Here is a 27,508-nt window from a genome sequence, read left to right as displayed (position 1 = left end):
TCTATTCACGGTTGAAGTACATAGCATTTCTGAGGTTTTGATATTTCATTCTGTTTGGCTCCTCTTCAGAAACTGATTAAGTAAATCACATTTCGAAAGTTATGTAGTACAGTCCAAAAGCAGGAATGGGTTGTTTTTATTTCTTGAATGTAGAGTAGCAATGTGGGTAGGCCAACAGTGATGTAACACGGTAAAAAAAAAAAAAAACCTGTTTTCAGTTTTCTTATTTAATTGGGTGAGAGCTCTACCACAAGAGCCTTAAAAGGTCATCCACCTGGAAAATTCTTTGGTCCTGAGATGGTTGGATGGCATCACCAACTCAGTGGAGTTTGAATAGGCTCCGGGAGTTTGGTGATGGACAGGGAAGCCTGGTGTGCTGCAGTCCATGGGGTCACAAAGAGTTGGACACGACTGAACTGACTGAATAGTAACTAGAGCCAGCCTTTTCGGGTAGTCATTAGCTGCATTCTAGATATAAAGCACCATTCCCAAGACAAAATAGAGATCTTTATATTGAGAAAAAATCCTTCATGTGCCCTTCCTCATGTTGAGTCTTTTTTCACCTTCAGGAATCAATTCCAGAATCTAGATACTATTGTTCCCTCTTCTGTAGGAACCAAAGTGAAGACAAATTAAGGTTCTTGTGTGAGGTGAGACACTCAGGTGTGAAGAGAGCAAGATGGAACCCCAGGTGTAGTCAGTTGACAGTGCTCTTTGATATCCGTTTGTGTTTGAATGTTTCTGAAAAGTTTAAAGTGAAAAGATTGTCCTACCTATTGTCGTAGCTTTCCATTTAAAAAAAAAAAACAACTGTTAAAATCACTCTGTAATTCCTGTGCTTAATGCAGCATCTCTGCTCCCTCTGAGAGGTAGTGGTCTTTTGTGGAGGAAGGGTTGGCTTTAGGAGTTACACCTGACCTGGTGTCCATTTGTTTTCCAGGTAACCTCACTCAAAGTAATAAATGAAGAAACTAGAAAGTTCAGAGAAGTTAAAATGGGGTAGTAATTCTTAAGTTAGGGCTTCACAGGTGGCGTTACTGGTAAAGCACCTGCCTGCCAGATCAGGAGACTTTATAAGAGTCATGGGTTCAGTCCCTGTGTCGGGAAGACCCCCTGGAGAAGGGAATGGCGACGCACTCCAGTATTCTTGCCTGGAAAATTCCATGGTCAGGGGAGCCTGGCGGGCTAGTCCATGGGATCGCAGAATCAGATGCTACTGAAGGGACTTGGCACAGCACACACAGCACAGTTCTTCGTTCATGTGTTGTAAGGGTTTGCTGTGAGAAAGCGTGTTAAACACCTGCAACGTGGTCAGTGTATGCTCATTTTCTCCTGGCACCCGTTGAAGAGAAAACTATTCTTGGATAACTGAGAGATTGTTTTTGCCTCTAAACCTACAAAGGTAGGTTATCAGTAACAAGCAAAAATGAGACTGTACACTATCAGTGAACAGTGTAAAGTGCTAGTATGTTTTCAGTGGCTAAATTTGCACCATCCCAAGAGGCCCAGTTGCTTGGATTTTAACACTCAGTCAACAAGATTAGTCTGTTGTGTTTTTCCAGAAGGTTGGTTGCAATGAATCCTCAGTAATGTGCTTTTCCATGCTTTCTTAAGGTCTGCTAACGTAAATTGATTAAAAAATTAATTTTTTCATATCAACTTGTATGTTTGCAAAGCTCAACAAACCTTCACTGCTAAATTTAACTTTTTCCTAAAAATAACCAAGAATCTCAATTTCTGTAAGTCCTATTAGCTAGGAACTTGGTACCATTGCCATGTTGACCACCAGCTAGATGTCTGTAGGTAAAAGTAGCACTGCCAGCACTTTCTGCTTCTGAATTTCTAACTCGAAACATTGGAAATTCTGAATGTGAAGCTAGCCTTGCTTATTCACATAATTGATATTCAACAACTGTAGAGAAGTGGTTTGTGTTTTTCTGTCACCTCTTATATTGATTGGTCTGGCAGAGAAACAGGTGAAAAATACCATGTGTGCGCATGCTTGCGTGCATGTGCACTCAGTCATGTCCGACTGTCTGCAATCCCATGGACTGTAGTCTGCCAGGCTCCACTATCCATGGGATTTTCCAGGCAAGAATATTGGCATGGATTGCCATTTCCTTCTCCAGAGGATCTTTCCAACCCAGAGATTGAACCCTTGTCTCTGGCATCTCCTGCATTGGCAGGCAGATTCTTTACCACTGCACCACCAGGGAAGCTCTCAGAAAATACCATGTTTATTTAAGTTAAAGAAATTTGTCATGGTAATCCTATTTTTATTAAGGGTCTGGTAGAATTCAACAGTTACATGGTAGACTATTGAATGGCTACTATACATTTAGTTTAGGCTGAGTTAAATCTGATAAATACTATATATAAAAGATTAATTAGTTGAGTAATGCTGATAAGAATTCGTGTAGATTATTTTTCATTTTGAATTCCATATGTTGACATTTGCCAAGGTAAATCGATTCAAACTTTCTTTTCTCTAGATAAAATTGTAAGGAAAGCTGGCAATCTGACAAATGCTTATGTATATGAAGTGGGCCCTGGGCCTGGGGGAATCACAAGATCCATTCTCAATGCCGGTGTTGCTGAACTTCTGGTGGTTGAAAAGGATAGTCGATTTATTCCTGGATTACAGGTGAGTTGCTGAAAGTATCTTACTTAGGAGGTAAAAACCCAGTTTAAGTCTTCAGGCCACAATTCTTAAACCTTGGGGTATATAAGACTTCTATAGTTTGCTACTCAAACTGCAGTTCTCCAGGCCTCATTCTGGAGATTCTGATTACAGTGGTCTAGGAATCTGCATTTCTAACCACCATCCTCACATGAATTGTTGGCCACAGCTTGAATAAACCAGCTTTATGTACTGATGCTAAGCAAGCTAATTGTGTGACTTTTTTGGCTACTAATAGCTGTGCATGCCATGGCACCCCACTCCTTCAAAAATAAGTAAAACTAAGAAATGCTAACAATGTCTCAGTTATTGGCATGGCTTCTGAGAACCTCCCTTAAATTCAGAAAATCATTTCTACAAGCACAAGGTAGAGAAGATACATGCCTTATTGAGAGAAAGTAATTGTTAAGCTTAGGCATTTGTATAAGGATTTTTTAATTGAAGAAATTAAGTTGTGCCATAGGTTTAAAATGAGGTTTGAGTAAAATGATCATTGTTGTTCTTTAGTCTCTAAGTCATGTCCAACTTTTTTGCAACCCCGTGGACTATAGCCCACCAGGCTCCTCTGTCCATGAGATTTCCCAGGCAAGAATACTGGAGTGGGTTGCCATTTCCTCCTTCAGGAGATCTTCCTGACCCAGGGGTCAAACCTGAGTCTCCTACATTGACAGGCAGATTCTTTCCCACTGAGCCACCTGGGGAGCTGGAATGAAATGATAAATGTATCTTTAAAACAGTAGGTGATGTCCTATGAGAAGTGTTTGAAGAAACTGGTTGTATTTCAGTGGAAGAGAAACCTTGAGTGAGGGCATTCTTAGCTGCCTCTCCAAAACTGTGGTGGGGAAGATCAGCTTGTTTTTGGTCTTCTCTAGAAGAGAACTAAAAACAGATAATTGAGGGAGGCAGGTGGATTTAAAAATGAGGAGAAACTTAAATTTTTGAAACAGTGTAATACAGTGGAACAGATTATATAAGGGATCTTATAAAGGGATTCTTCATGGGGAGCACTTACACCTAATGGCTTAAGGGCCTTTGTTTGATTCCTCTGCATCTGGGAAACTTGAAAAGAGCCCTTAGCCTTTGGTTCATAAGAGTAGCAATTTATTAAGTGAGTCCAATAGAATAATAAAATTAGCTACATTGTTACTTTCATATAGGGGGACAAATTGGTTTAAAATTAGTACATTCTAAAACTTGTGTATTAATGGATAAATGTTTAATTTCTGCCAGAACAGTTTGAGAAAATTTGAGAAAATCTAGTGCTTGTGTTTATGCCTCTGGATATTTTTAGAAACCCAGTGAGTTTTCTTCTCATTGTTTTGCTATATCCAGCCGTTATGCTTTAAAAAAATCACGTATTTAATTTCACTTAATTTTGCCAGCCTTGACAAAATTGGTTTCAGATTTATGACTTTATTTGGGGATTATTATATGGTGCAATATTCCTTGATTAAATGTGGAATTTAATAGTGATTTCTGCTCTGAACCAGTTTCTTTCAAGAGTGGTGTATCAGTTGGAGGTGGAAGTTGTAACAGTGTTATTTTTAGTGGGAGCATAAGATGATTAAAAGAAACTGAATAACATTACACAATTCCCTGTAGGTTTATTCATCTAGTCCTTCTGTGGCATAGAGAAGACTCTTGTAACTTCTTTTCCCCTTAAAGGGACGTCTTAACCCTAAATCTCACCCTCTATTATGTGTAATTCTTTCTCATTAGGCAGGCAGGTGAATCACATTTCGCATCACCAGCTTAATTTACATATCCTCCTCTCTGATCTCAACAAAAGATCTTTTGAAGACAGACCAACAGACTGCCACACTCTTTTCACTGCCCCCTCCGGTATCCCTGCCCTCCTAACTTCTGCCTTGTTTTATTTGTCTCATGAGATTTATCATCATCTGACACACCATATGTTCTTATTTGTTGTCAGTCTCACATCTTTGAGGTCTTCCCTAGTGTCTGACAGTAAAGAGTCCTGCCAGTGCAGCAGACTGGGGTTCGATCCCTGGGTAGGAAAGATCCTCTGGAGAAGGGAATGGCTTCCCTCTCCAGAATTCTTGCCTTGGAAACCCGGTGGACAGAGAAGCCTGGTTTGGCTACAGTCCACAGGGTTGCAAAGAGTCAAACACAGCTGAGCGACTTAACACTTCTTCACCCCTCTGGAGTGTAAGTGCCATGAGGGTAGGTGTTTTTGTCTGTTTTGTTCCCTGCTATGTCTCTATAACATGTAAGAGTGCCTGGCACATCCCAGGTTCGGTAATGTTTCACATGGAGATAAAAAAGTTGACTCTTTGTAGATATCTAATTAGCCGATTAAATGTGTTATTTAATGGTGAGAGCAAATAATTGTGTATCATTGATTATCAAAGTTTTGTGCTTTTTTTCCTGAATATGAAGGTTGATTTCAAGGTAAATTGCTGTGTAGGAAATATATATTTGACTTCTGTTTTTGTAGAAGGAGCAAAATTAATTTTTAGTGTCGCATGTGCAGGAAAGGAATTTGCCTTAAAAAGAAATGTTGGGTACTAAAATATCAAATAGACTTCTTTTTCTTGTAAAGAATGTTTCAATATGTAAAACCACTTTCTTTTAGAGGTGCTAAATTAATCATAAAACTGAGTAAAGGCAAAAAGAGTGGTCTATTTTAAGGATTCCATTTTAGTGATATCTAAGCTAATAGAATTACTTTTTAAAGAAATTGTAATAATTTATAAAATGTCTGCTAGCTGAAAGTATGTCATTTGTAGCTTAATTCAAGTTCTTAAAATATTATCACGAGGCAGCCTAGGGAAAAGAACATAGTGATAACATACAGGTTTTTCACTATTAGCATGTTGTAAGAAAATGTGTCTAATACGTGAAAGCATTGTAGTGTGATTTTTGTAGTGAAGAACAGACTCTTAGCCTCAAATGACCTACGTTTGATGTCTGGCTCTACCATTTACTATTTATGTGACTTTGGGCAGGTAACTCTCACTGTGCCTCAGTTTGCTCATAGGATTGTTATAGTTTAAATGAATGCCTCATCTTAGTAGGCACTCAGTACAGTTTTTGATGTAGGTAATCAATGAAATTTCCATCTCCATGCCTTGAGCAGAGCTTCCCAGGTGGCTCAGCGGTAAAGAATCCACATGCTGATGCAGGAGCCTCACAAAACTCAGGTTCGATCCCTGGGTCAGAAAGATCCCCTGGAGGAGGAAATGGCAACCTACTCCAGTATCCTTGCCTGGAAAATTCCATGGACAGAGGAGCCTGGCAGGCTACAGTCCATGGGGTCACAAAGAATCAGACACGACTGAGCGACTTTCACTTCATGGGAACACTGAGACGTTCTCTCGCTCATCAAACTAACACTGAGTGTCTGGGCTTGCTTTCTCTTAATGTTGTAGCGTCACAAAAGGGAGAGGGATTGAAATTTTCAGCTGTTAATTGCAGCTTTGGCTGTCTCCTTATAATCCTATCAGGTTTTGCTTCATCTATTTTGAAGCATTGTTACTGGGTACGTAAACATTTAGGATTGTTGTATCTCTGTGATGATTGGCTTCTTTATCATTTTGAAATGATCTTCATTACCCCTGGTAACATTCATTACTTTGAAATCTACTTTGTCTGATATTAATATAGCCATTTCAGCTCTCTCTTGATAAGTGTTAGAGTGGTATATCTTCTCCACTTTTTGCCTAATTGTGTTTTTATATTTAAAATGTGTTTCTTGTAGCCAGTGCATAGTGGGTATTGCACTTTCCCCACCAATCTGGTCATCTCTGCCTTATGTATTAGTTTTCTATTGCTGCTGTAACAAATTACCACAAATTCAGCAGCCTAAAATGATACATTTATTCTGTTACCGTTCTCAGGAGTTAGAAGTCTAAAAGCTAGGTCAGGGCTGCATCCTTTGGAGGCTTCAGGGGAGAAGCTATTTCCTTGCCTTTTAAAAAAATTTTTTATTGAAGTATAGTTGATTTACAATGTTGTGTTCATTTCATATGTAAAACAAAGTGAATCAGTTATACATATATCAACTCTTTTTTCCTCATTCTTTTCCCATATAGGTCGTTACGGAGTATTTAGAGTTCCCTGTGCTATATATAGCAGGTTCTTATCAGCTACCTATTTTATATAAATTAGTATGTATATGTCAATCCCAGAATCCCAATTCATCCCTCCTCTCTCTCCTCTGTTAGACTGTATCCCTCCTGTCTATCCTCTGGTAGAATCTAAGTTTGTTTTCTATTGATCCCATCATGACTGTACTTCTGTTTTGAAAATAAGTTTTTTTTTTGTACCTCTCTTTTTTAGGTTCCACATATAAGCAATATCTCATATTTGTTTTCCTGTGTCTGTCTTACTTCACTACATATGACAGTTTGTAGGTCCATCCAGGTTGTGGCAAATGGTATTATTTTCTTTTTTATGGCTGAGTAATATTCTATTATATATATGTGTGTGTATATATACACACACACACACATATATATATACCACATCTTTATCTGTTTTTCTGTTGATGGACATTTAGTTTGCTTATATGTCCTGGCTCTTGTAAATAGTGCTGCTATGAATTGGGGTACATGTATCTTTTTGACTTATGGTATTCTCCAGGTATATGCCCAGGAGTGGGATTGCTGGGCCATATAGTAGCTCTATTTTTTAGGTTTTTAAAGAGCCTCCTTACTCTTGTCCATAGTGACTGTACTGATTTACATTCCCACCAACAGTGTGGGAAGGTTCTTTTTTCTCCATGCCCTCTGCACATTTATTGTTTTTAGATTCCTTGCCTTTATCAGCTTCTAGAATCTATCTGCAATCATTAGTTATGGACCTCTTGCTTCTACATCTCTGCTGTTGATCCTAATCCTCCTGCCTCACTCATACAAGGACCCTTGTGATTATATTGGGCCCACTCGGATAGTCTAGACTAATCTCGTGTCAGAATCTTTAATCACCTCAACTGAGTCCCTACTACGGTGTGACATAACATAGTCACAGGTTCCAGGAATTAGGACAGGGGTCTTTGTGGGGCCAGTATTCAGTCTGTCACAGTTTATCAGTAACTCTTTATTATTGGAGTGGTTTATTGAAGTTGTATAGTATACAAACATCTTTAACATACCCATCCTATCTTCAAGTAATGATACCACTTCATGTACAATACACAAATCTTAAACTAGTATATACTTGCATCTCTCCCTGCCAGGCTTTTGTGCTGTTGTTATTTTTGTCCATGTGTTACAGAGTTCACAATACAATATTATTTTTGTTGTAAAAGTCAAATCTATGTTAAAGAGACTTTATAAATATAAATGCTTATGTATTTACCTTTGAGGTTACTATTTTGGGTATTCTTCATCTATATTTCTATTTAGTTTAATTTTCTTTCTACTTTTAAGGCTTTCTTTAACACGTCTTATAGTGTGGATCTCTATAATATACATTTCAGCATTCGTATGTCTGGAAAAGTTTTATTTTGCCTTTGTATTTAAAAACATGCTGTCAGGTTTTGGGGTTTTTCTCCAGTGCTCTTAAGATGTTGCTCTGCTATCTTATTACTTCTGTTGTTTCTGACAAATCTGTCGTTCTTTGCTTCTGTCTTTTTCTTGGGCTGTTTTTATGATTTTTTTCTTTTTTATAATTTTATGTTTAGTTGAAAGATAATTGCTTTACAGTATTCTGTTGGTTTCTGCCAAACATCGGCATGAATCGGCCACAGGTGCACACATGTCCCCTCCCTTGTGCACCCCCCTCCCGTCCTGCCTCTAGGCTGTCACAGAGCCCCAGTTTGAGTTCACTGCGTCATATGGCACATACCCATCGGCTGTGTATTTTACACGTGGTGATGTATGTTTCCATGGTACTCTCTCCACACACCCCACCCTCTCCGTCCATCCCCACATCCGTGTCTGTAAGCGTGTTCTCTTACGTCTGTGTCTCCTTTGCTGCGCCACAAACAGGTTCATCAATACTGTCTTTCTAGAGTCCGTTCATGTATGCATTATTATATGATACTTGTTTTTCTCTTTCTGACTGACTTCACTCTGTATAGTAGGCTCTAGGTTCATCCACCGCATTAGAACTGACTCAAATGTGTGTCCCTTTTTATAGCTGATGATTTTTTATCATTGGTTTTGAGTGTTTTCCTAAAGATGTGCCTTGGTGTCCTTTTCTTCATGTTTCTTGCCCATGGCCCAACGAGAGCTTCCTGGATCTGCAGGTTTTCCTGCACTTCCTGTTGTCCAACATCTGAATACTGCCTCTGCATTTCTGGCTCTTTAATGTTTAAAGTGAAAGAGTATAACTGGTCTGTCTCCTGTATTACATCTTGACCAAAGTAAGAAGCTCTAGGATTTTTCTTAACCATTAAGGTATTTATTTCATGGAGTTTTGGAGATTGTAAGGCATTGAGTATTGTTAGTATTGCCTCTGGAATTCTGTAAGATAAACGGTGATTTTTCCTACTTGATAGGCAACATGAACTTCATGGGATTGAGAATCAATTAGATTGGTGTTCAGATATCATATATGGCACTTACTAGCTTTGTGACCCTGAGCTTGCCTTTGAACCTTTTTTAGCTTCAGCTTTCTCATCTGCAGCATGGGAATGTTAGTTTTCATTTGTGGTTATTGTAAGGATAGATAGAAATTCGTGTAAAGAGATTGGTCTGTTGCCTGTAGTCAATTAATGGCTGTTCTTACAATTATTCCCCTTCCCCATCCTCTTGCAAAGGGAGCTATAAAGTAATCTAGTCATTCTAACAAAAGGACCTGTTTTTAATCAGAGGTAGTAAATGTTTGAAATTCTTTCTAGCAAATTTTATTTTATTATTTTTTTTTTAAGTTAAGGCAGTATTTATTCAGTTTCCTTGCAATCATATTATTTAAGGCATAAGTGATGGTTATTTGGCAAGAATACAATTCCCTTTAAAGCCTACACTAGTTGGATTTCAGTTCAGAAATGCTGCATATTTGGTACACATTTGAGAGTATTTATTCTGGCATGGGCTCTTGTTTATGATAAATGGGTCTTTGCTTCACCATCCCTTGCCCAAACCCAGTCACTCTCAGTGCAGAGCATGGCTGGTTTTGCATCTACTCTGAAGGTCACCTGGTTTTCAGTGGCCTGGTCAAGTCATGTGAGCATGGACCAGGGCAGGCTGCCTGGTCTCTCCAGGCTGTGCTCTCCATGATGACCGCAATTCCTTGGCCACCTCCAGTGCAGGCTGATCATACAGCGTATTTTCCACCCTGGTGCCTTAATTCATGAACCAGGTGTGCAGTAACTCGTGACCCAGATCCTGCTAATGGGTGACCCAGAGCAATGGCCCCTCCGTTCACATTGGTCTTACTTGGGTCAAGATTCAAACTCTTTAACTGCCAAGTACTGAGGAGCAAAAGCTTCATTCACTTCCACCAAATCCATATCCTTAAGACTCAGCCCTGTTTTCTTCAGTGCCCCAGTGATAGCAGGGACCAGACCTCCTTTCGAAGACAATGGGCTGCTTTTCTGGGCGCCAGATGTCCTCTGCTAGCGATCAGAAGTTGTTTGTGCAGTTTGCTCAGCGTTCAAATGTTCTTTTGATGAATTTGTAGGGGAGAAAGTGGTCTCCCCATCCTATTCCTCCGCCATCTTAGCTCCTCCCCCTACAAGCTCTTTAGCAAATTTTAAATAGGACTTCCTGTTGTGATGACTGCATATTTCCACATGTAACTTACTTGATGCAGATATGACCACAGTTAATCATAACATAGACAACACTCAACCAATTAGGAAAAGCTGACTCACAGCCAAAGTGATCTCCTAGTCCACTGCAAATAAGTACAGAGACCAATGCTGGAAGCAGACCCACTGACTACTTACAGGTCCACTTGACTTACAGCAAGAAGTAACAGTTATTACTGTGGCAGAAGAGCTACAAAAAGCAAAAGCACAGTAGGGAAGGATCCCTAACTATTGAGGCCGTTGATCGACAATCAACAGTGATCCAAGTCATCAAGACAAGACTGAAATTGGGTTCATTGTAGTTTAGGAAGAGAATTGTGCAATATAGTTTAGAAAGATTTATATCTGTAAGTTTATTTTTAAGAAATGTTGACAATTAAAGGAGTTACATTGGTTCAATAGAAAAAGTCTTGGTTGCTCAATCATGTCTGACTCTAAGTGACCAGTGGAAGATAGCCCACTAGGCTCCTCTGTTCATGGAGTTCTCCAGTCAGGAATTCTGGAGTGGGTTGCCATTGACCTACTCCATGGGATCTTCCCACAGGGATTGAACCTGGGTCTCCTGCATTGCAGGTAGATTCTTTACATGTGAGCCACCAAGGAAGCCCCGGGTTGAATAGGAAATTTATTAAATCAAACATCTAATCCCTTGATGAGTCTGAGTGAGTTTCTGCTGTACATGTTCTTATTGTTTGTTGTTTAGTCACTCAGTTGTGTCTAACTCTTTGCGACCCCATGAACTACAGCACGCCAGGCTTCCTTGTCCTTCACTATCTCCCAGAGTTCTCCCAAGCTCATGTCTGTTGACACAGTGATGCCATCCAGCCCTCCCATCCTCTGTCGTCCCCTTCTCCTCTCAGTCTTTCCTAGCATCAGGGTTTTTTCCAGTGAGTCAGCTCTTTGCATCAGAGGGCCAAAGTATTGGCACTTCAGTATCAGTCTTGCAGTTCCTTGCAATTCAGGTTCCTTTAGGATTGACTGGTTTGATATCGTTGCTGTCCAGGGGACTCTCAAGAGTCTTCTCCAGCACCATAGTTTGAAAAAAAAAGTCAATTCTGTGCTCAGTCTTCTTTATGGTCCAACTCTCATATGTACATGATTACTGGAAAATGACATAGCTTTGATGATAGGGACCTATGTCAGCAAAATGATGTCTCTGCTTTTTAATATGCTTTCTAGGTTTGTCATAGCTTTTCTTCCAGGGAGCAAGCATCTTTTAATTTCATGGCTGCAGTCATTTTGGAGCCAAGAAAAATAAAATTTGCCCATTTCCTCTTTTTCCCCCGTCTGTTTGCCATGAAATGATGGGACTGGATGCCATGATCTTTGTTTTTTGAATATTGAGTTTTAAGCCAGCTTTTTCATTCTTCTCTTACACTTTCATCAAGAAGCTCTTTAGTTCCTCATTGCTTTCTGCCATAAGGGTGGTTCTGCATATCTGAGGTTATTGATATTTTTCCAGGCAATCTGAATTCCAGCTTGTGATTCATCCACCTGACATTTCACATGATATACTCTGCATAAAAGGTAAATAAGCATGGTGACAATAGACATCCTTGATGTACATCTTTCCTAATTTTGAATCAATCCATTGTTCCATGTCCGATTCTAACTGTTGCTTGACGTGCATACAGATGTCTCAGGAGGCAGGTAAGGTGGTCTGGTATTCCCATCTCTTGAAGAATTTTCCACAGTTTGTGATTCACACAGTCAAAGGCTTTAGTGTAGTCAGTGAAGCAGAAGTAGATATTTTTATGTAATTCCCTTGCTTTCTGTTTGATCCAGTGGGTGTTGGCAATTTGATCTCTGGCGCCTCTGCCTTTTCTAAACCAAGCTTGTACATCTGGAAGGTCTTGGTTCATGTACTGCTGAAGTCTAGCTTGAAGGAGTTTGAGGATGACCTTGCTGCCGTGTGAAATGAGTGCAGTTGTGTGGTAGTTTGGACTTTCTTTGGCATTGCCTTTTGGGGATTGGAATGGAAGCTGGCCTTTTCCAGTCCTGTGGCCACTGCTGTGCTCAGTCTGTCAGTCATGTGCAACTCTTTGCATCCCCATGGTGGACTGTAGCTCACCAGGCTCCTCTCTCCATGGGATTTTCCAGGCAAGAAGACTGGAGTGGGTTGCCATTTTCTTCTCCAAGGCCACCTCTGAGTTTTCCCAATTTGCTGGCATATTGAGTGCAGCACTTAAACAGCATCATATTTTAGGATTCAAAATAGGTCAACTGGAATTCTGTCACTTCCACTAGCTTTGTTTGTAGTGATGCTTCCTAAGGGCTACTTGACTTCACACTCCAGGATATCTGACTCTAGGTAAATGATCACACCATCATGGTTATCTGGGTCATTAAGACCTTTATTGTATAGTTCTTCTGTGTATTCTTGCCACCTTGTCTTTAATATCTTCTGCTTCTGTTAGATCTGTACTGTTTCTGTCCTTCATTGTGCCCATCTTTTTGTGAAACATTTCTTAGTATCTCCAGTTTTCTTGAAGAGATCTCTAGCTTTTCTATTCTATTTTCCTCTGTTTCTTTGCATTTTTCACTTAAGGCTTTCTTATCTCTCCTTGTTATTCTCTGGAACTCTGCATTCAGTTGAATATATCTTTCCCTTTCTCCTTTGCCTTTCTCTTCTCAGCTATTTGTAAAGCTATCTCGGACAACCACTTTTGCCTTCTTGCATTTCTTTTTTGGGGGGATGGTTTTTGTTATCACCTCCTTACATTTTTATGAACCTCCAACCCACAAACTGGAGAACAATAATACCAAAGAAGTTCTTAGACTGTTGTGAATGTTCTAGGCCCCACATCAGGCTTCCCAACCTGGAAATCTGGCAAAGGGAATGGGAATCCCCAAGGAATCTGACTTTGCAGGTCTATGGGATTTGATTATAGAACTTCTACAGGACTAGGGAAAACAGACTCTTGGAGGATGCATTCAAAACCTTGTACACACCAGGTCCCAGGGGAAAGGAGCAGTTAGCCCCATGAGAGACTGAGCCAGACCTGCCTGTGAGTGAGTGAAGGCCTCCTGTGGAGGCGCAGGTCAGCAGGAGCACTGGCAGAAGCTGTCCTGGGGGGTGTGTATTGGCGTAAGTCCTTTTGGAGGTCACCTTTAGCCCTACCATAGAGCCTATAGACTCTAGAACTGGACTGCCTCTAACAGGCAGGGTGCACAACCCCACCCATCAGCAGAAAAAGATTTAGCAAGCATGACCCTGCCCGCCAGAGCAAGACCCAGTTTTCCCCACAGGCAGTCCTTCAGGAAGCTTGTACAGGCCTTCGATCCTCATCCATCAGAGGGCAGACAGAAGAAGCAAGAAGTACAATCCCACAGCCTCCAGAATGAAAACCACAGTCACAGAAAGCTAACCAAAATGGTCACATGGATCATAATAGCCTTGTGTAACTCAGTGAAGCTATAAGCCATGCCATACAGAGCCTCCCAAAACGGACGGGTCATGGTGGAGATTTCTAAAAAAACGTGGTCCACTGGAGAAGGGGGTGGCAAATCACTTCAGTATTCTTGCCTCGAGAACCCCATGAACAGTATGAAAAGGCAGTATGTGGCAGGTTAGAAAGATGGTAATATTACTGGGCTGTGTAATTAATGCTTAGCCCACTGTACAGTGTTGGCTGTCCTGAGCCCCTCACCCTGAGAAGGTGGCGTAAAACATAAAATGGCTGTTAGTTTTTTGCCTGGAAGGAATTTATAAATGGGCCTAGGTTCTAGAAATTGCACAAATTGTTTCCTCATCAAATTAGATCACCAGCAAACTACCTAGTTAAGACCATACCTTAGCCTCCACCGTCACCCGCCTGACACATACATGCAGGACAGCATTCACTAAGTACTTGACTTGTAAGAGGACTTGTAAGAGGAGAGAGATTTTTAGGTGACTGAGAAGAACACTTCTGCATTTGTTTTCTTAGTTTTATCAAAGGCATTCTCTATTTCTTCCTTGTACCCTTTATAGAGCTTAATACCAGAAAAGCATATGTGATTACTTCCAACACTGAGTAAAAATGATACACTTCAGAACATTGGCTGCAGGATCTAACATCTCTAGGATTGGTACTATGTACAGCTCTCACAATCAACATACTTTGTATGGTTCCTTTATCGCAGTTTGGTTTTCTTCTTTTACAACCTTGTTTAACGAATGCTTTTTACTCAAAGCTTGCTTATGTCTCGTTTTGGAAAAACATAGGATTGAAAATGGTAGAACAATTTGAGTGTCTGTAAAATTACTCATTTGGCTGTTGTTAAGTGCCTGCATAGATAGTCAGTGTGCCTTTGAGGTCAATATGAGGCAGCACTCCCAGAGTTCTGAGGTGTGACGGGCGCCAGTGTTGTTCCTGAAGGGCTGTAATAGTGATCTGTCCCACCCTTTCGTCATTTCCCAAATATCATTATGATAGTGCAGACATTTTCTTCTATTAGTGGTTGGTTACAAGGTCTTTCTGTGTCATTGCTGATTATCATTAGCTGTTGAAATGGCTGCTGTCCCTAATCGTACTGTCATTTCTGTTTGTACAACATTTTTTTTTTTTTTTTTTGCCTCCATAATTGCTCAGGGCCTTCACATAAAGTTGTGAACAGTAGCATTCATTCCTTCTGCAGTGGGGAGTGGGAAAGGAAAAGCTCGAGCTAAAGAGTCGTCCTGGAAAATGTAGACCTCTTAAAGAAAGAACAGGAGGACTTGGTGTGTCATTGACTGACACATAAGCCAGAAAAATAGCAACTTTAAACTTGGGAAAGGAAGGTAAATGTGTATTTTTACCAGTTTCCTGGTATGTAGCTGTGTTTATCAAGGTGGAAAATATTTCAAATATGGTTGAAGTTATCAGAGCATGTAAATTAATGCCACAGAGCCAAATTTACATTGTTTTGTTTTAGCCTTAATTACTAATTACTTCATTACTTTCTATATATTGACATTGTGAAACATAAGCTTTTAATTCTGCCTCTTTGTTTTTGGTATGCTTATTTGTTTTGTTTTAATTATGTGAAGGATAATTACAGAAGAGAATTTAATGTTCTTCATTGATGGTAAATGCTATCATTGAAACAATTTTTATACAGTAAAAGCCTGTCCTATGGAAAGAGAGATCTCCCTTTTTTTGTAGTACGTCTAAGTTACTATATTTTCTAAGTTTGTCCGGAACTCATCAGATTAAGTCTTAGCAAATTATGGTAACTTATAGTAGTCCATAAGTACATTAATATCAGAGGTGCACAATTATTTTTGCTAAACTACTGTGGCTAAACAGATCAAACTAGATGATTCCCATAACTTTAAGATGTTTAGCCTCTAATCAGCATATGCATTTCAGCTATGTGTTTCTCCAACATTACATGTATAACTGACTTATCAGTGAAATAAATCTTTTCAAGTTTTTGGACCTTTCAAATGCTGTGGGCCCCCATATATCATAGGCTAGGAGAGGAGTTTTCCAGCTTCATAGAAAACTGAATGCCATTTGATCATTCACTTATTCATTTGTCAAATACATATATAAAGCACCTACTGTGTACTATTGCAGCCGCAGGGGATATTAAAGAAGATGAGAGGCAGGTGCCCTTAAGGGGCCTCTGTTGTTATAAGGGAAAGAAACCTGTATATATATGATTACAATACACAGTGCTATAAAGAAGTGTGTGCAAGGCACATTGTTGACCCAGAGGTGTGAATGATCTACAGCTAGGTGCCTTGGTCCATGTCTCCTCCATGGCTTTTGAGATGGTGCTTTCATCCTTCCTCAGTTGCCTGAATTAGAGGAGAGTTAGGATAGAGAATTCAGCTTTAATTGAACTAGAGAAGAAGATCCAGGGGATGCTAAGAGCAAAAGTTCCTTGAGTTGGAGCCAAGGTTCTCTGAGTTCCCTGAACTGAGATTTAATGTGGGGAGAGGGTCACCTTTTCCTTTTGTAACCTACTTTATTTTTTTGACTTTTATATTGTAAAATAGCCAGTAACAATGTTGTAATAGTTTCAGATGGATAGCAAAGGGACTCAGCCATACATATATACATGTATCCATTTTCCCCAATTCCCCTCACATCCAGACTGCCAGTAACATTGAGCAGAGTTCCCTGTGCTTTACAGTAGGGGAACCTTGTAGCTATCTACTTTAAATATTGCATTGTATGCATATTGATACCACAACTCCCTAACTATCTCTTCCCCGCACTGTTCTTTAGATGTGCTTGTTTTCATTGATTTTACTCTCTCTTGCATGTTAACTTTATAAGCTCATGGATTGCATCTGGCTGTTGTTTGTTTTTTTACTAAGGACTTCAAGAATCAAGTTTTGTTTTGAGTCTAGGGCATTTAACACAATGCATGTTTGTAGATGGCTTATCTGTAAGGCTCCTTTTAGTTAGGTGCCAACACTTCAGTACTATGAGCATTTCTTAAGGTGTGATGCTAAAGTGGATGAGAAAGAGGGGAAAAAAGATGAAAGAAGTGCTTCTCTTTTTTACTCAGAAAAACTGAAGAAAGGAAGGACAACAAAGAGTGGAAGGTAGAAATTATCCAGGAAGTAGCTTTTGTTAAAACATGCAGGATAATTCACTAGGTTGAAAGTGGCTGTGGATCAGAATTACTTCAGGAGCACTCTGGTCAAGGGAGTGTCTCAGAGTGCCACGTAAAGCTTGGCAATGACACATGACTTTTCTGCTTGGTTGACTCTGCTTGCAGATTTGGTTAAAGATCTTGACAATATGTAGAATCCTTTGTATGTACTTAAGATATAAAGATTTAGTTAAGTTCATCTTTCATATGATTTTTCCTAATTCTCAGTATTTCATTATAATGTCTTTAGTCTCTATTTGTTTATCAGTATTTTGATTGACATATAGTTGACTTATACTGTTTCAATTTCTGCTATTCAATTATGGTTTTTCGTAGAATATTGAATATAGGTCTCTGTGCCTTATAGTTGTTTCGTCACCAAGTCACATCTGACTCTTTTGTGACCCCATGAACTATAGCCTGGTAGACTTCTCTGTCCATGGGATTTCCCAGGCAAGAATACTGGAGTGGGTTGCCATTTTCTTCTCTAGTGCTAAATAGTAGCATCTTGTTTATTCATCCTATATATACAAGCTTATATCTGCTGTCCTCAACCTCCTACTTGATCCTTCCCGAACTTCCTCCTCCCTGGCAGCCACCAGTCTCTTCTCTGACTGGTCCATGATTCTGTTTCTGTTTCATAGATAAATTCATTTGTGTTATTTTTTAGATTCCATATATATATGATATGATATTTGCCTTTCTGTTTCTGACTTATTTCACTTAGCATTGATAATCTCTTGTTGCATCCATGTTACTGCAAATGGCATTGTTTCCTTCTTTTTTTAATAGCTGAGTAATATGCCATTGTAGAGAAGGAAATGGCAGCCTACTCTGGTATTGTTGCCTGGAGAACCCAATGGACAGAGGAGCCTGCAGATTGCAGTCAGTGGGATCACAAAGAGTCGGACTTAGTGACTGAACAGCAACGATATTCCATTGTACATCTGTATCACATCTTTATCCATTCATTTGTCGATGGACATCAGGTTGTTTCACATCTTGGTATTGTGAATAGTGCCACTAAAAACATTAGGGGACCTGTATCTTTTTGAATTACAGTTTTGTCTGGGTATGTGTCCAGGAGTGGGTTTGCTGGATCATTTGGTAATTCTGTTTTTAATTTTCTAAGGTACCTCCATACTGTTTCCCACAGTGGCTGCACCAACTTACGTTCCCACCAACTGTGTAGAAGGGTTCCCTTTTCTCCACACCCTCTCCAGCATTTGTTATTTATAGACTTTTTAATGATGGCTATTCTGATCAGTGTGAAGTAGTTTTGTGTTTCTCTAATAATTGGCAACATTGATCATCTTTTCTTGTGCCTGTTGGCCATCTGTTTGTAGAAATGTCTATTTAGTTCTTCTGCCCATTTTTGATTGGGTTTTTTGTTATTGTTGAGTTGTGTGAGTTGTTTGTATATTTTGGAAATTAAGCCCTGTCGGTTGCATTGTTTGCAAATATTTTCTCCCATTCTATAGGTTGTATTTTTGTTTTGTTTATGATTTCCTTTGCCGTGCAAAAGGTTGTAAGTTTGATTAGATCCCATTTGTTTATTTTTGTTTTTATTTCTGTTGCCTTGGGAGACTAAGTAGTCCCCAGTTTAAAAATACAGGAGTTAAGTTTTTGCTAAATCTATACCTAAATATAAGCCATCCTGAGGGTCAAAATTATGTCAATATTTGTGATGTTATAGGCTGTTGTTATAGTATTATCTGCCACCATTCCCAGTCATTCTTACGTGTTGAAAGTCAAACACCACAGTTGTCTGTTGCAGTGGACGCAGCACGCTATTAGTTCGTTAATGATCATTCTTAATCTCTAACTTTTCATATTCATTTAATGATGCACAGATTTGGCGGGAAAAAAAATTAATTCCACTGTTCTCCAAAATGTATGAGCTCATTTTATTGACCTTTTTGTAAACTAGATGCTTTCTGATGCAGCACCTGGAAAACTGAGAATCATCCATGGAGATGTCTTGACGTTTAAGATAGAAAGGGCTTTTCCAGAAAGTCTCAAAAGACGGTGGGAGGATGGTAAGTGTCTTTGGGTTGGTTTTCTTATTTTCTTTTGTAATTGTAATTGTTTAGATTACAAATATTTGTATTATTAGTCATACATTATAAATATTTATTATATACTTATATTAAAATTAGATAAAAAGTAGGTAAGGTGCATTGCAATTTTTTCTGCTTTTACACTTTCTTCCAAAATAAAAATCAAACTGCTTTCTCTTCATCCAAATTTATCTGATACTAATATTTTTCAAATATTTTGGGGTCTGTTCATATAAACTTATGATACCATATAAAGATGGAATGAACTAGAAAGTGTTTTCCAAATGGGGAAAAAAGTGTTTTGGTGAACCAAGTCATACCCCACCTTTCTTTTGACTTTACTTCCTCTGTCTTTTACGTTCAGTGACCTTCCGTGGCACTCTTCATTCATAGACAGTTTATTGGGTGCCTGCTATGTGCCAGCTCCTTGGAACACACAGATGTGTTTCTTGCCCATAAAACCCCTCAGAGCAGCTGGAGGTGTGACTTGGGGGTGCCTCCACACCAGGCTCCTTCAGAGTGACTGGCTCTGCCCGTCTCCCCCTTCCAACCGGCTCTTCTCAGTGACCGCCTTCCGTTTTCTGCCCTGCCCAGCCAGTCACAGACAACAGGAGTGACCCACCTGACTGCCTGCCGCCAACCTTCTCTAAGTTCCCCAGTATTAAACTATTCCTCTCATCTAGAAGATTTCCCTGCTTCTGTTTTTCCCTGATACCAGGCCCACTTAGTCTTCCTTTCACCTTGTTTTGAGCTTTCTCTAACTTTGCTGGTGGTTTATTTTTCCACCCACATCTTAAATCTTGTTTCTCCTGCCATGACTTCACTTACCACATATATATTGTACACACTTAATCTTCATGTCCAACCTGTATCCCTTTCCTGGGTATCTGACAGATTCTCTGGTGTCCCGTAGGAACTTTGACCTCAGGTGCAAGGCTAAATGATCTTTTCCCTCGAACCAGTTCTTTTTCTTGTTTTCCTAAGCCAAAACCTGGGGACTTTAACTGAATAGTAGTTAGGTGGGGTTTTTTCCCTTTAATTCAAAGCTGATTGTGAGCAAACATTACTTCTGAATAATAAATGGACTGAAAAATACTCAGCCATTATCTTTTTGTATGCTTTTGTTTGATGCTATTAATACCCAGTTTGATTTTACTCTTAACTAAAATTGTATTCATAACACATTGATGAAATAATCAAACCAAGTTTTTTCTTATGCCAACCAGATCCTCCAAATGTACACATTATTGGAAATCTGCCTTTTAGTGTATCAACCCCACTGATTATCAAGTGGCTTGAAAATGTTTCTCAAAGAAATGGACCATTTGCATATGGTAGAACCCGGATGATGTTGACTTTTCAAAAGGAAGTGGCAGAGGTAAGTTTTAACTTTTTCTGGTTGTTTTATCACATGATCAAATTACCAGAACAAAATAAAAAGAATATTATCAGTTTGGAGTTGAGAAAGGTAAGAGGGTTGGTTGGGTGTCTGATTATTCAATATATAGACTTAGGTTCACATAAGCCTGCTAGGTATTCCCATGACTGGCATGTTCCAAGTTTGTCTCTAAAAAGTAAACCCTCAGAGCAGTGAAAGCAGTTTTTGAAGCAAAGAGATTAAAGGAGGGAATCTGCAGGCTATCAGCAGTTCTTTTTTATGACAAATGAATATAAGAGTGTATCATATATTTTCAGAGCTTTGTGTGTTGTATGGCTTAATCAAAAGAACAGCTGAATCCCCACCACCCAAGTCAAATTGTTATTCAGTTGCATCTGACTCTTCACAACCCCATGGACTGGAGCACACCAGGCTTTCCTGTCCTTCACAATGTCCTGGAGTTTGCTCAGACTCATGCCCATCAAATCAGTGATGCCATACAACCATCTCATCCTCCATCATCCTCTTCACTGTGGTATTGACCATCACTAGATGGTCCATGTATAGAGTCGTCTCTTGTGTTGTTGAAAGAGGGTATTTGCTATGACCAGTGTGTTCTCTTGGCAGAGTTGTTAGCCTTTGCCCTGCTTCATTTTGTACTCCAAAGTCAAACTTGCCTGTTATTGCAGGTATCCCTTGACTTCCTACTTTAGCGTTCCAGTCCCCTATGATAAAAATGACATCTTTTTTTGGTGTTCTAGAAGATCTTGTAGGTCTTCATAGAACCCTTCAGCTTCTTTGGCATTAGTAGTTGGGGCATAGACTTGATAACTGTATTGAATGGTTTGCCTTGGAAATGAAGGATCATTTCTGATTCTTCTGATGAAGGAAATGAAAGCTCATTCTGTCATGTTTGAGACCGCATTCAAGCACTGCATTTCAGATTCTTCTGTTGACTGTGAGGGCTACTCCATTTCTTCTAAGGGGTTCTTGCCCACAGTGATAGATACAATGGTCATCTGAATTAAATTCACCCATTCCCATCCATTTTAGTTCACTGATGGCTAAAATGTTGATGTTCCCTCTTGCCATCTCTTGTTTGACGACATCCAGTTTACCTTGATTCATGGACCTAACATTCCAGGTTCCTATGCAGTACTCTCATTTACAGCACCGGACGTTCATCACCAGCCACATCCACAGCTGGGTGTCATTTCCCCTTTGGCTCAGCCTCTTCATTCCTTCTGGAATTATTTCTCTGCTCTTCTCCAGTAGCATATTGGACACCTGCTGACCTAGGGGGTTCTTCTTTCACTGCCGTACATTTCTGCCTTTTCATACTCTTCATGGGGTGCTCAAGGCAAGAATGCCAAAGTGGTTTGCCATTTCCTTCTCCAGTGGGCCACGTTTTGTCAGAACTCTCCACCGTGACCCGTCCATCTGGGTGACCCTACATAGAGTGGCTCATAGTTTCATTAAGTTGCACAAAGCTGTGGTCCCTGTGATCATTTTGGTAAGTTTTCTGTGATTGTGGTTTTCATTCTGTCTGCCCTCTGATGGATGAGGGTAAGAGGCTTGTGGAAGCTTCCCAATGGGAGGGACTAGCTGTGTGGTTTGGAAAACTGGGTCTTGCTCTGGTGGGCATGGTCATGCTCAGTAAATCTTTAATCCAACTAAAGTCTTTAATCCCATTAAAGACTTTAAATCCAATTAAAGTTAAGTTAATAATTAGATTACTAACATCTCTGACACCCTCTTGTATGCCTCTTTCTGATTGCATCACCTGTTCCCCACTTATTACCAGGATAATCTATACCATGAGTTTGCAATTTATTATTCCCTACGTAGTTTATCAGATTCTTACCTGTATAATAATATATTTCAGTTTTGTCCATTTTTCAACTTTATACAAATGGGTTCCTACAGTGTATATTCTTTTTATCCTTATCTGCTAATGATGTCCATAGCTGTAGCTTATTTATACAGCTATTTACTATCAACTGACTGTTGATCTGTCAGGCTTATCTGTCTGTTTTCCTGTTTGGGGACCCCGCATTAGTTTCAGTGTTTCATTATTACAAACAGTCATGAACATTCTTATGTTGATCTCGGCTAGTACACATAGGCAAGATTACTCTAGGGTACAAACCTCAAGGTGGCAATGCTGGGTCATAAGGCTTGCAACTTCAGATTTACCACCCTATTCTGCAGTGTCGAATCTGTTGATAATTGATTTTCCATTTCAGATTCTGTACTTTTATCTCTAAAAGCTTCGTTTGAGTCTTATTATATCTTCCCTTTCTCTCGTGTTTATGCTGTCCTTGGCATCCTTATGCATATATATAATATTTGTAATAGCTATTTCAAGATTTTTGCCTACTAATTCCATTACCTCTGTCATTTCTGTACTATTTTACCAGTTGATGTTTCCCACCCTCTTTGCTCTGGGTCCCATTTTTCTGCTTTGCAAGCCTGGTAATTTTTGTTACTCTACTGGCTATTGGGAGCCCTTTTTTTTTTCCCCAATGTTGTTGAGGGTCAGATTTTCTTGTGTAGGGTTGAGTGGTGGGTTTTGTTCTGGCTCATAGATAAAGTACTTGCAGATTGGTTTGAGGTTTGCCTTTCAAGCTTTGTTATGATGGGTCCAAAGCAGCCTTTGACCAGGGGCTAAGTCCTACTACTAAGCCATGGTGTTTCTGAGGAAGCCACCCTGTGTCCTGTGTATTTCATGGGCTCTCTACTTTAGCTGTTGGGAATGCAGGCTATATCCAGCCCTGTATGAGCTCCATTTTGTCTTGACAGCTTTCCAGTAGTACTTTGTCCAGCCTCCCTAGCCTTGAGGAGTTACCCTTATACACCCCTCGCAGATCCTTGCTCTGCCAAAGTGAGTCTCCACTCCCTCCCTTCCTGTCTCTACCTCCTTCCTAAGACCTCTCAGCTCCGTGATGCACTTCTCCGGTAGCCTGCCGCACAGACTGTCGCTGCCTCGGCCTCCCGGAACATCAGCCTCTGTCTCCCGAAGCCCAGGTCTTCTCTGGCCCCTGTGTCTTGGCTCTCCCTGTGCTGTGGTGTGAGAGTGGCCTCCCAGCCATAAGCTGGACAGGCCTGAGGCTCACCTCCTTTCCCTTCTGGCACTGATCACAGCCCCTTACTGCGCCATGTCCACTTTATAAACCTGTTGTTCTGTGTATTTTAGTCAGCTTCACGGTTGTTTCTATAAAAAATAAAGCAAGACAACTTAATATCAGAATTGCTTTGAGAGTAGACACTGGATGACTTAGTTCAACTCTTCCAGTGTCTTCCTCTCAAATAATTTATGCATGTATTATAAGAAATTTTTCTTACATCCATCCCTCTCTCCCCATGTTCCCTTCCAGAGTTTTGCCCCATCCCCCACTCGAGGGACACTTCCGGTCGTCCCAGCTGGGGGTGCTTCTGGCATCTCGTGGATAGAGGTCAGGCCAGCTGGTGAACGTCCTCCAAGGCAGAGGACAGGCCCCACAGCAAAGGGCTGCTCAGCATTAACAAGCCTGAAATGTCAAAGCCACCGAAGTTGAAAATTCTCGTTTTAGAGTATTGGACCATAAAATCCATCACAAAAGCGTAGAAGCCTTTTGTATTTATAACAAACTCTTAAGATGACATCCTCTTTTTCCTGAGGTCCGAGTCATCCCCTTCTGACTCTTGTCAGTGCTCTTCTGTTGGTTTGAATCGAGGCCATGCTAATAGTTCTCTTTGTTGCTTTTCTCAACTTTTGGATTTGTCCTTGGATTTTTTTCCTCAGCTGATATGATTATTATGGTATTTCTGCTCTTCAGTAGCACAATAGAAATGCAAAAATACTCCCATTCTTTGGGGGGAAAGAGCAAAGGAACAGGCTGAAGAGGTGGAGAAACATTTTCAATGACTCAGTGTCACTTGTTGTTAATAACAGTGTTGCATCCACTTTACCATGTGCAATTATTTTTCTTTAACAAAAAGTTGATTTAGTTAAATTTTAGTTTGAATATTGAGAAGAGTTTATATTGAGTCTATAATTAATGGAGTGCTTTAAAAGTATAGATAACACTGGTCCTCTGACTGATTTTCACATTTTTGCAAGTGAGAGTTGCAGTGGAAGACTATATAGCAGCATTCTCCTATTTTCCCTCTCTTTGTTCTTGACACTGTCATATTTGCATTTTGAATTTTAGCCACAGAAAGCACTTAGAATTATTTGCTTGGCTTGGCTTTGTGAGTTACAGAGCAGAAACGAGCATGTTTGTCTTGTTCCTTTCTCTCTAAGACGACAGGGTGTAAATGTAAGAATTCAGCTCATACACATTAAGGGGCTTATAGACACTTTAAAGTTGCAGCTCATAAAATAGAATCAGACTGTGTAGCAGTAAATGAGACCTTAACAAATCTCATCTAACCGCATGTTACGGGTGATGAAACTGAGACTCAGCGTAGCTTAACGTCTTCCAGAGGTTGTGGAGCTAGCTGCAGGGAGAGCTGAACCTGAACACAGGCCATATGCTTTCTGCTGAAATCATGATGTTCCAGTTCTTTGTGTGACTGGATCTATGGTCTTTTCTTTCTGGGTCCAGCATCAACCTCTTCATCTACCATCTCCAGAGGACCATGGCTGGAGAAGGGAATGGCCTTTCCATAAATTATCTAGTTCTCATTGTCCCTGATATTTGGCTCTGCAGTTTCTCAAGCATAAGCCTAATTTTTCTACATAAAATTATTTTACATGAATAGAAAAACTGTTCTTGTGAATTCATTGACCCCTTGTTTTTCTTACACTCAATCAGAATTTTTTAAAAGCTCGAGGGTTAGAGGTTTCCTTTTACTGAAAAATTACCTGGTTTGGTTCCCTGAACTTTTTGCTCTTCAAATATATCTTGTAGTGGAGTTTGAATTTTCATAGCTTTACCTGTAATATATCAAAGAAACATCAAATGTTTGAGTGGTTGGATCAATCAACTGTTGAACTCTTAGGGTAGCTTTTAATGAAGTCTTTTGCAGAGCTTTCTGGTCTGTGGATTGAATTCTTCCTTAATAAATGAGGGACAGGTATTTGTGCTGCTTTCTTCCAGGTTATAAGATTGACGTGTTTTCATCTCCAAAGCCTATGTGTATTTGCTGCAAAGATGGGATTGTTGTTGTTTAGTCACTGAGTCCGTGTCTGTGTCCATGGACTATAGCCCACCAGGCTCCTCTGTCCGTGGAATTTCCCAGGCAAGAATACCGGAGTGACTTGTCATGCCCTCCTCCAGCGGATCTTCCCAACCCAGGGAGGGAACCCTCATCTCTTGCCCTGGCCACCAGGGAAGCCCAGAGATAGGAGGGTTAAGATTCATGGGTCAGGATACACCTTTCTCCTGGCAGAAGTGGATACATAGCCCTCTTAAATGAAAGACACTTTAATGTGTCTTTATAGCAAATTAGCTTTCCCTCCATGCCTCTCTGGTTTGCTTTTGGTTAAAGTGATTTTTAATTCTCTTCCTTTTATCAATGGGAACATACTTTTCAAATGTAAAATAAAATACTGGAAGAAAATACAGGCTGAAAAATTTTTTAAGTATCCGGGCATTTCTTTTGGTTTATTTTCTAGTTTTGTGATTATGTTCATGCTAGATTTTTAGTTTTGTGCAGGTGCTTTGAATTGTGCCAGTTTGTACAATGAATTTTAGAAAATTTGAATCTTAACGGCAATGGTAAAATTAAGTTCCTTATTTTCCTTTATGAAGAACTAGAAATATTTTTGACCATTTGATCCATGAGATGATTATTTAACTTAAATCTGTACTTCTGTTGTTTTTGTTATTTGCTTGAGAATATATACAATTCTAGGTTTTACTAAGAAAGAATTGATTTTGTGGTATATGCTATAGCAGCTCATCACTTGTCTTGAACTTGACTTCCCAATAATTTTAACTGTCCAAATATAGACAGGAGCCAGGTAAATTAGAGTAAAAAGGTCTGAGATGAGGTATGGCTTCTGAATAACAAAATGTACTATAAAATCTATAGTTAACTTTGCCTGTAGGAAATTTTCTCAGCATCTCATATTAAAGCCTATGTTTAAATCTTACTAAAGGCAAAGCTTTTACAAGTCAAATTACATGATTTTCATGCCCACAGCTGGTTAGAAGCAGCAAAGTAAAAGGGACCATTAGAGGTTAACACAGTGAAGCAGGAAAGGAAACTCCCAGCCCAGTAAATAGAACTTAAAGAATCACTCCATCTCTGACTGTTGAGTAGTAAGGCACACCTGAGCCAGGACTGTTCCAGTAATCATTGCTGTCTGTAATGTTGACTCTGTATCCTTTAGAAGAGGTTTAAATGTTGACTCTGAAGAGGTCCAGGGAGCTCTAGGAACAGGATACATTTTAGAAAAATAAGTGTATAATTATTTCATCCATCACTCAGCTTTGTCCAACATAATACCACATTTTTCATACCTTTTTTAAGAAATAAGATATTACAAATATGTTTGGAGCCCTCTTCTTTCTCCCCCTTTTCCCTCCTGTGAATTGAACTGTCTAAAAATTGATACTCAGTATTCCCATGAACATGTTTTGCTTGCTCTGCAGATATAAATAGATATACACATGCCCATAGAGAATCAGCGATAAGAAATAATCTTTTGAAGTTTTCCTATGAGTGCAGTCATACTGTACCTATCTTCTGTCAATTATTTGCTCTATTTGGGGATTTATGTTGGTAACTCTTGTTATTCATTGTAACTATTATTTAGTATCCATTGTCAAAATTACCACAGTTTAATTATTGATTCACATATTGATGGATCTTTGTTTTTTGGATACTACATATAGTATTGCAATGAATATCCTTATAAATATCTCCTTGTAAAGCAGGTCTCTAGAATATATTCATAAAAGTAAACCTGATGGATTACAGCAATGTACTCAACTTTAGCTTTACTATATATTTCCAGATTATAGTCCAAAATGCTTGTACCAGTCCCCACTCACTAGCAGCATATGAGAATTCCTGTTGCTCCATATACTTGCCAATACTGTTAAGTCCTTTTTCTGTGGTGTAAATTTTGTTTATTCATGAAGTACGAAATTGTATCTCAGATG

At 39.5% G+C, this 27,508-nt stretch overlaps 1 protein-coding gene across 2 annotated transcripts in view; it reads left to right on the top strand.

Moving 5' to 3' along the window:
- TFB1M (transcription factor B1, mitochondrial) overlaps positions 1 to 27,508 on the top strand; it is a 70,898-nt gene that overhangs the window by 950 nt on the left and 42,440 nt on the right. Inside the window, exons 2-5 of one of the 2 annotated variants that reach the window (XM_061130260.1) lie at positions 941 to 1,402; positions 2,493 to 2,644; positions 18,904 to 19,012; positions 20,260 to 20,411. In XM_061130260.1, the coding sequence (XP_060986243.1) occupies positions 18,904 to 19,012; positions 20,260 to 20,411 (261 nt within the window). In that variant the 5' untranslated portion in view covers positions 941 to 1,402; positions 2,493 to 2,644. The remainder of the gene's footprint in view (positions 1 to 940; positions 1,403 to 2,492; positions 2,645 to 18,903; positions 19,013 to 20,259; positions 20,412 to 27,508) is intronic. The other variant, XM_061130259.1, reaches the window with a different exon arrangement.

Source organism: Dama dama, chromosome 26 (genome assembly GCF_033118175.1).
Source record: "Dama dama isolate Ldn47 chromosome 26, ASM3311817v1, whole genome shotgun sequence".
NCBI lineage: Eukaryota > Metazoa > Chordata > Mammalia > Artiodactyla > Cervidae > Dama > Dama dama.
This window is presented reverse-complemented; position numbering and strand designations above follow the sequence as displayed.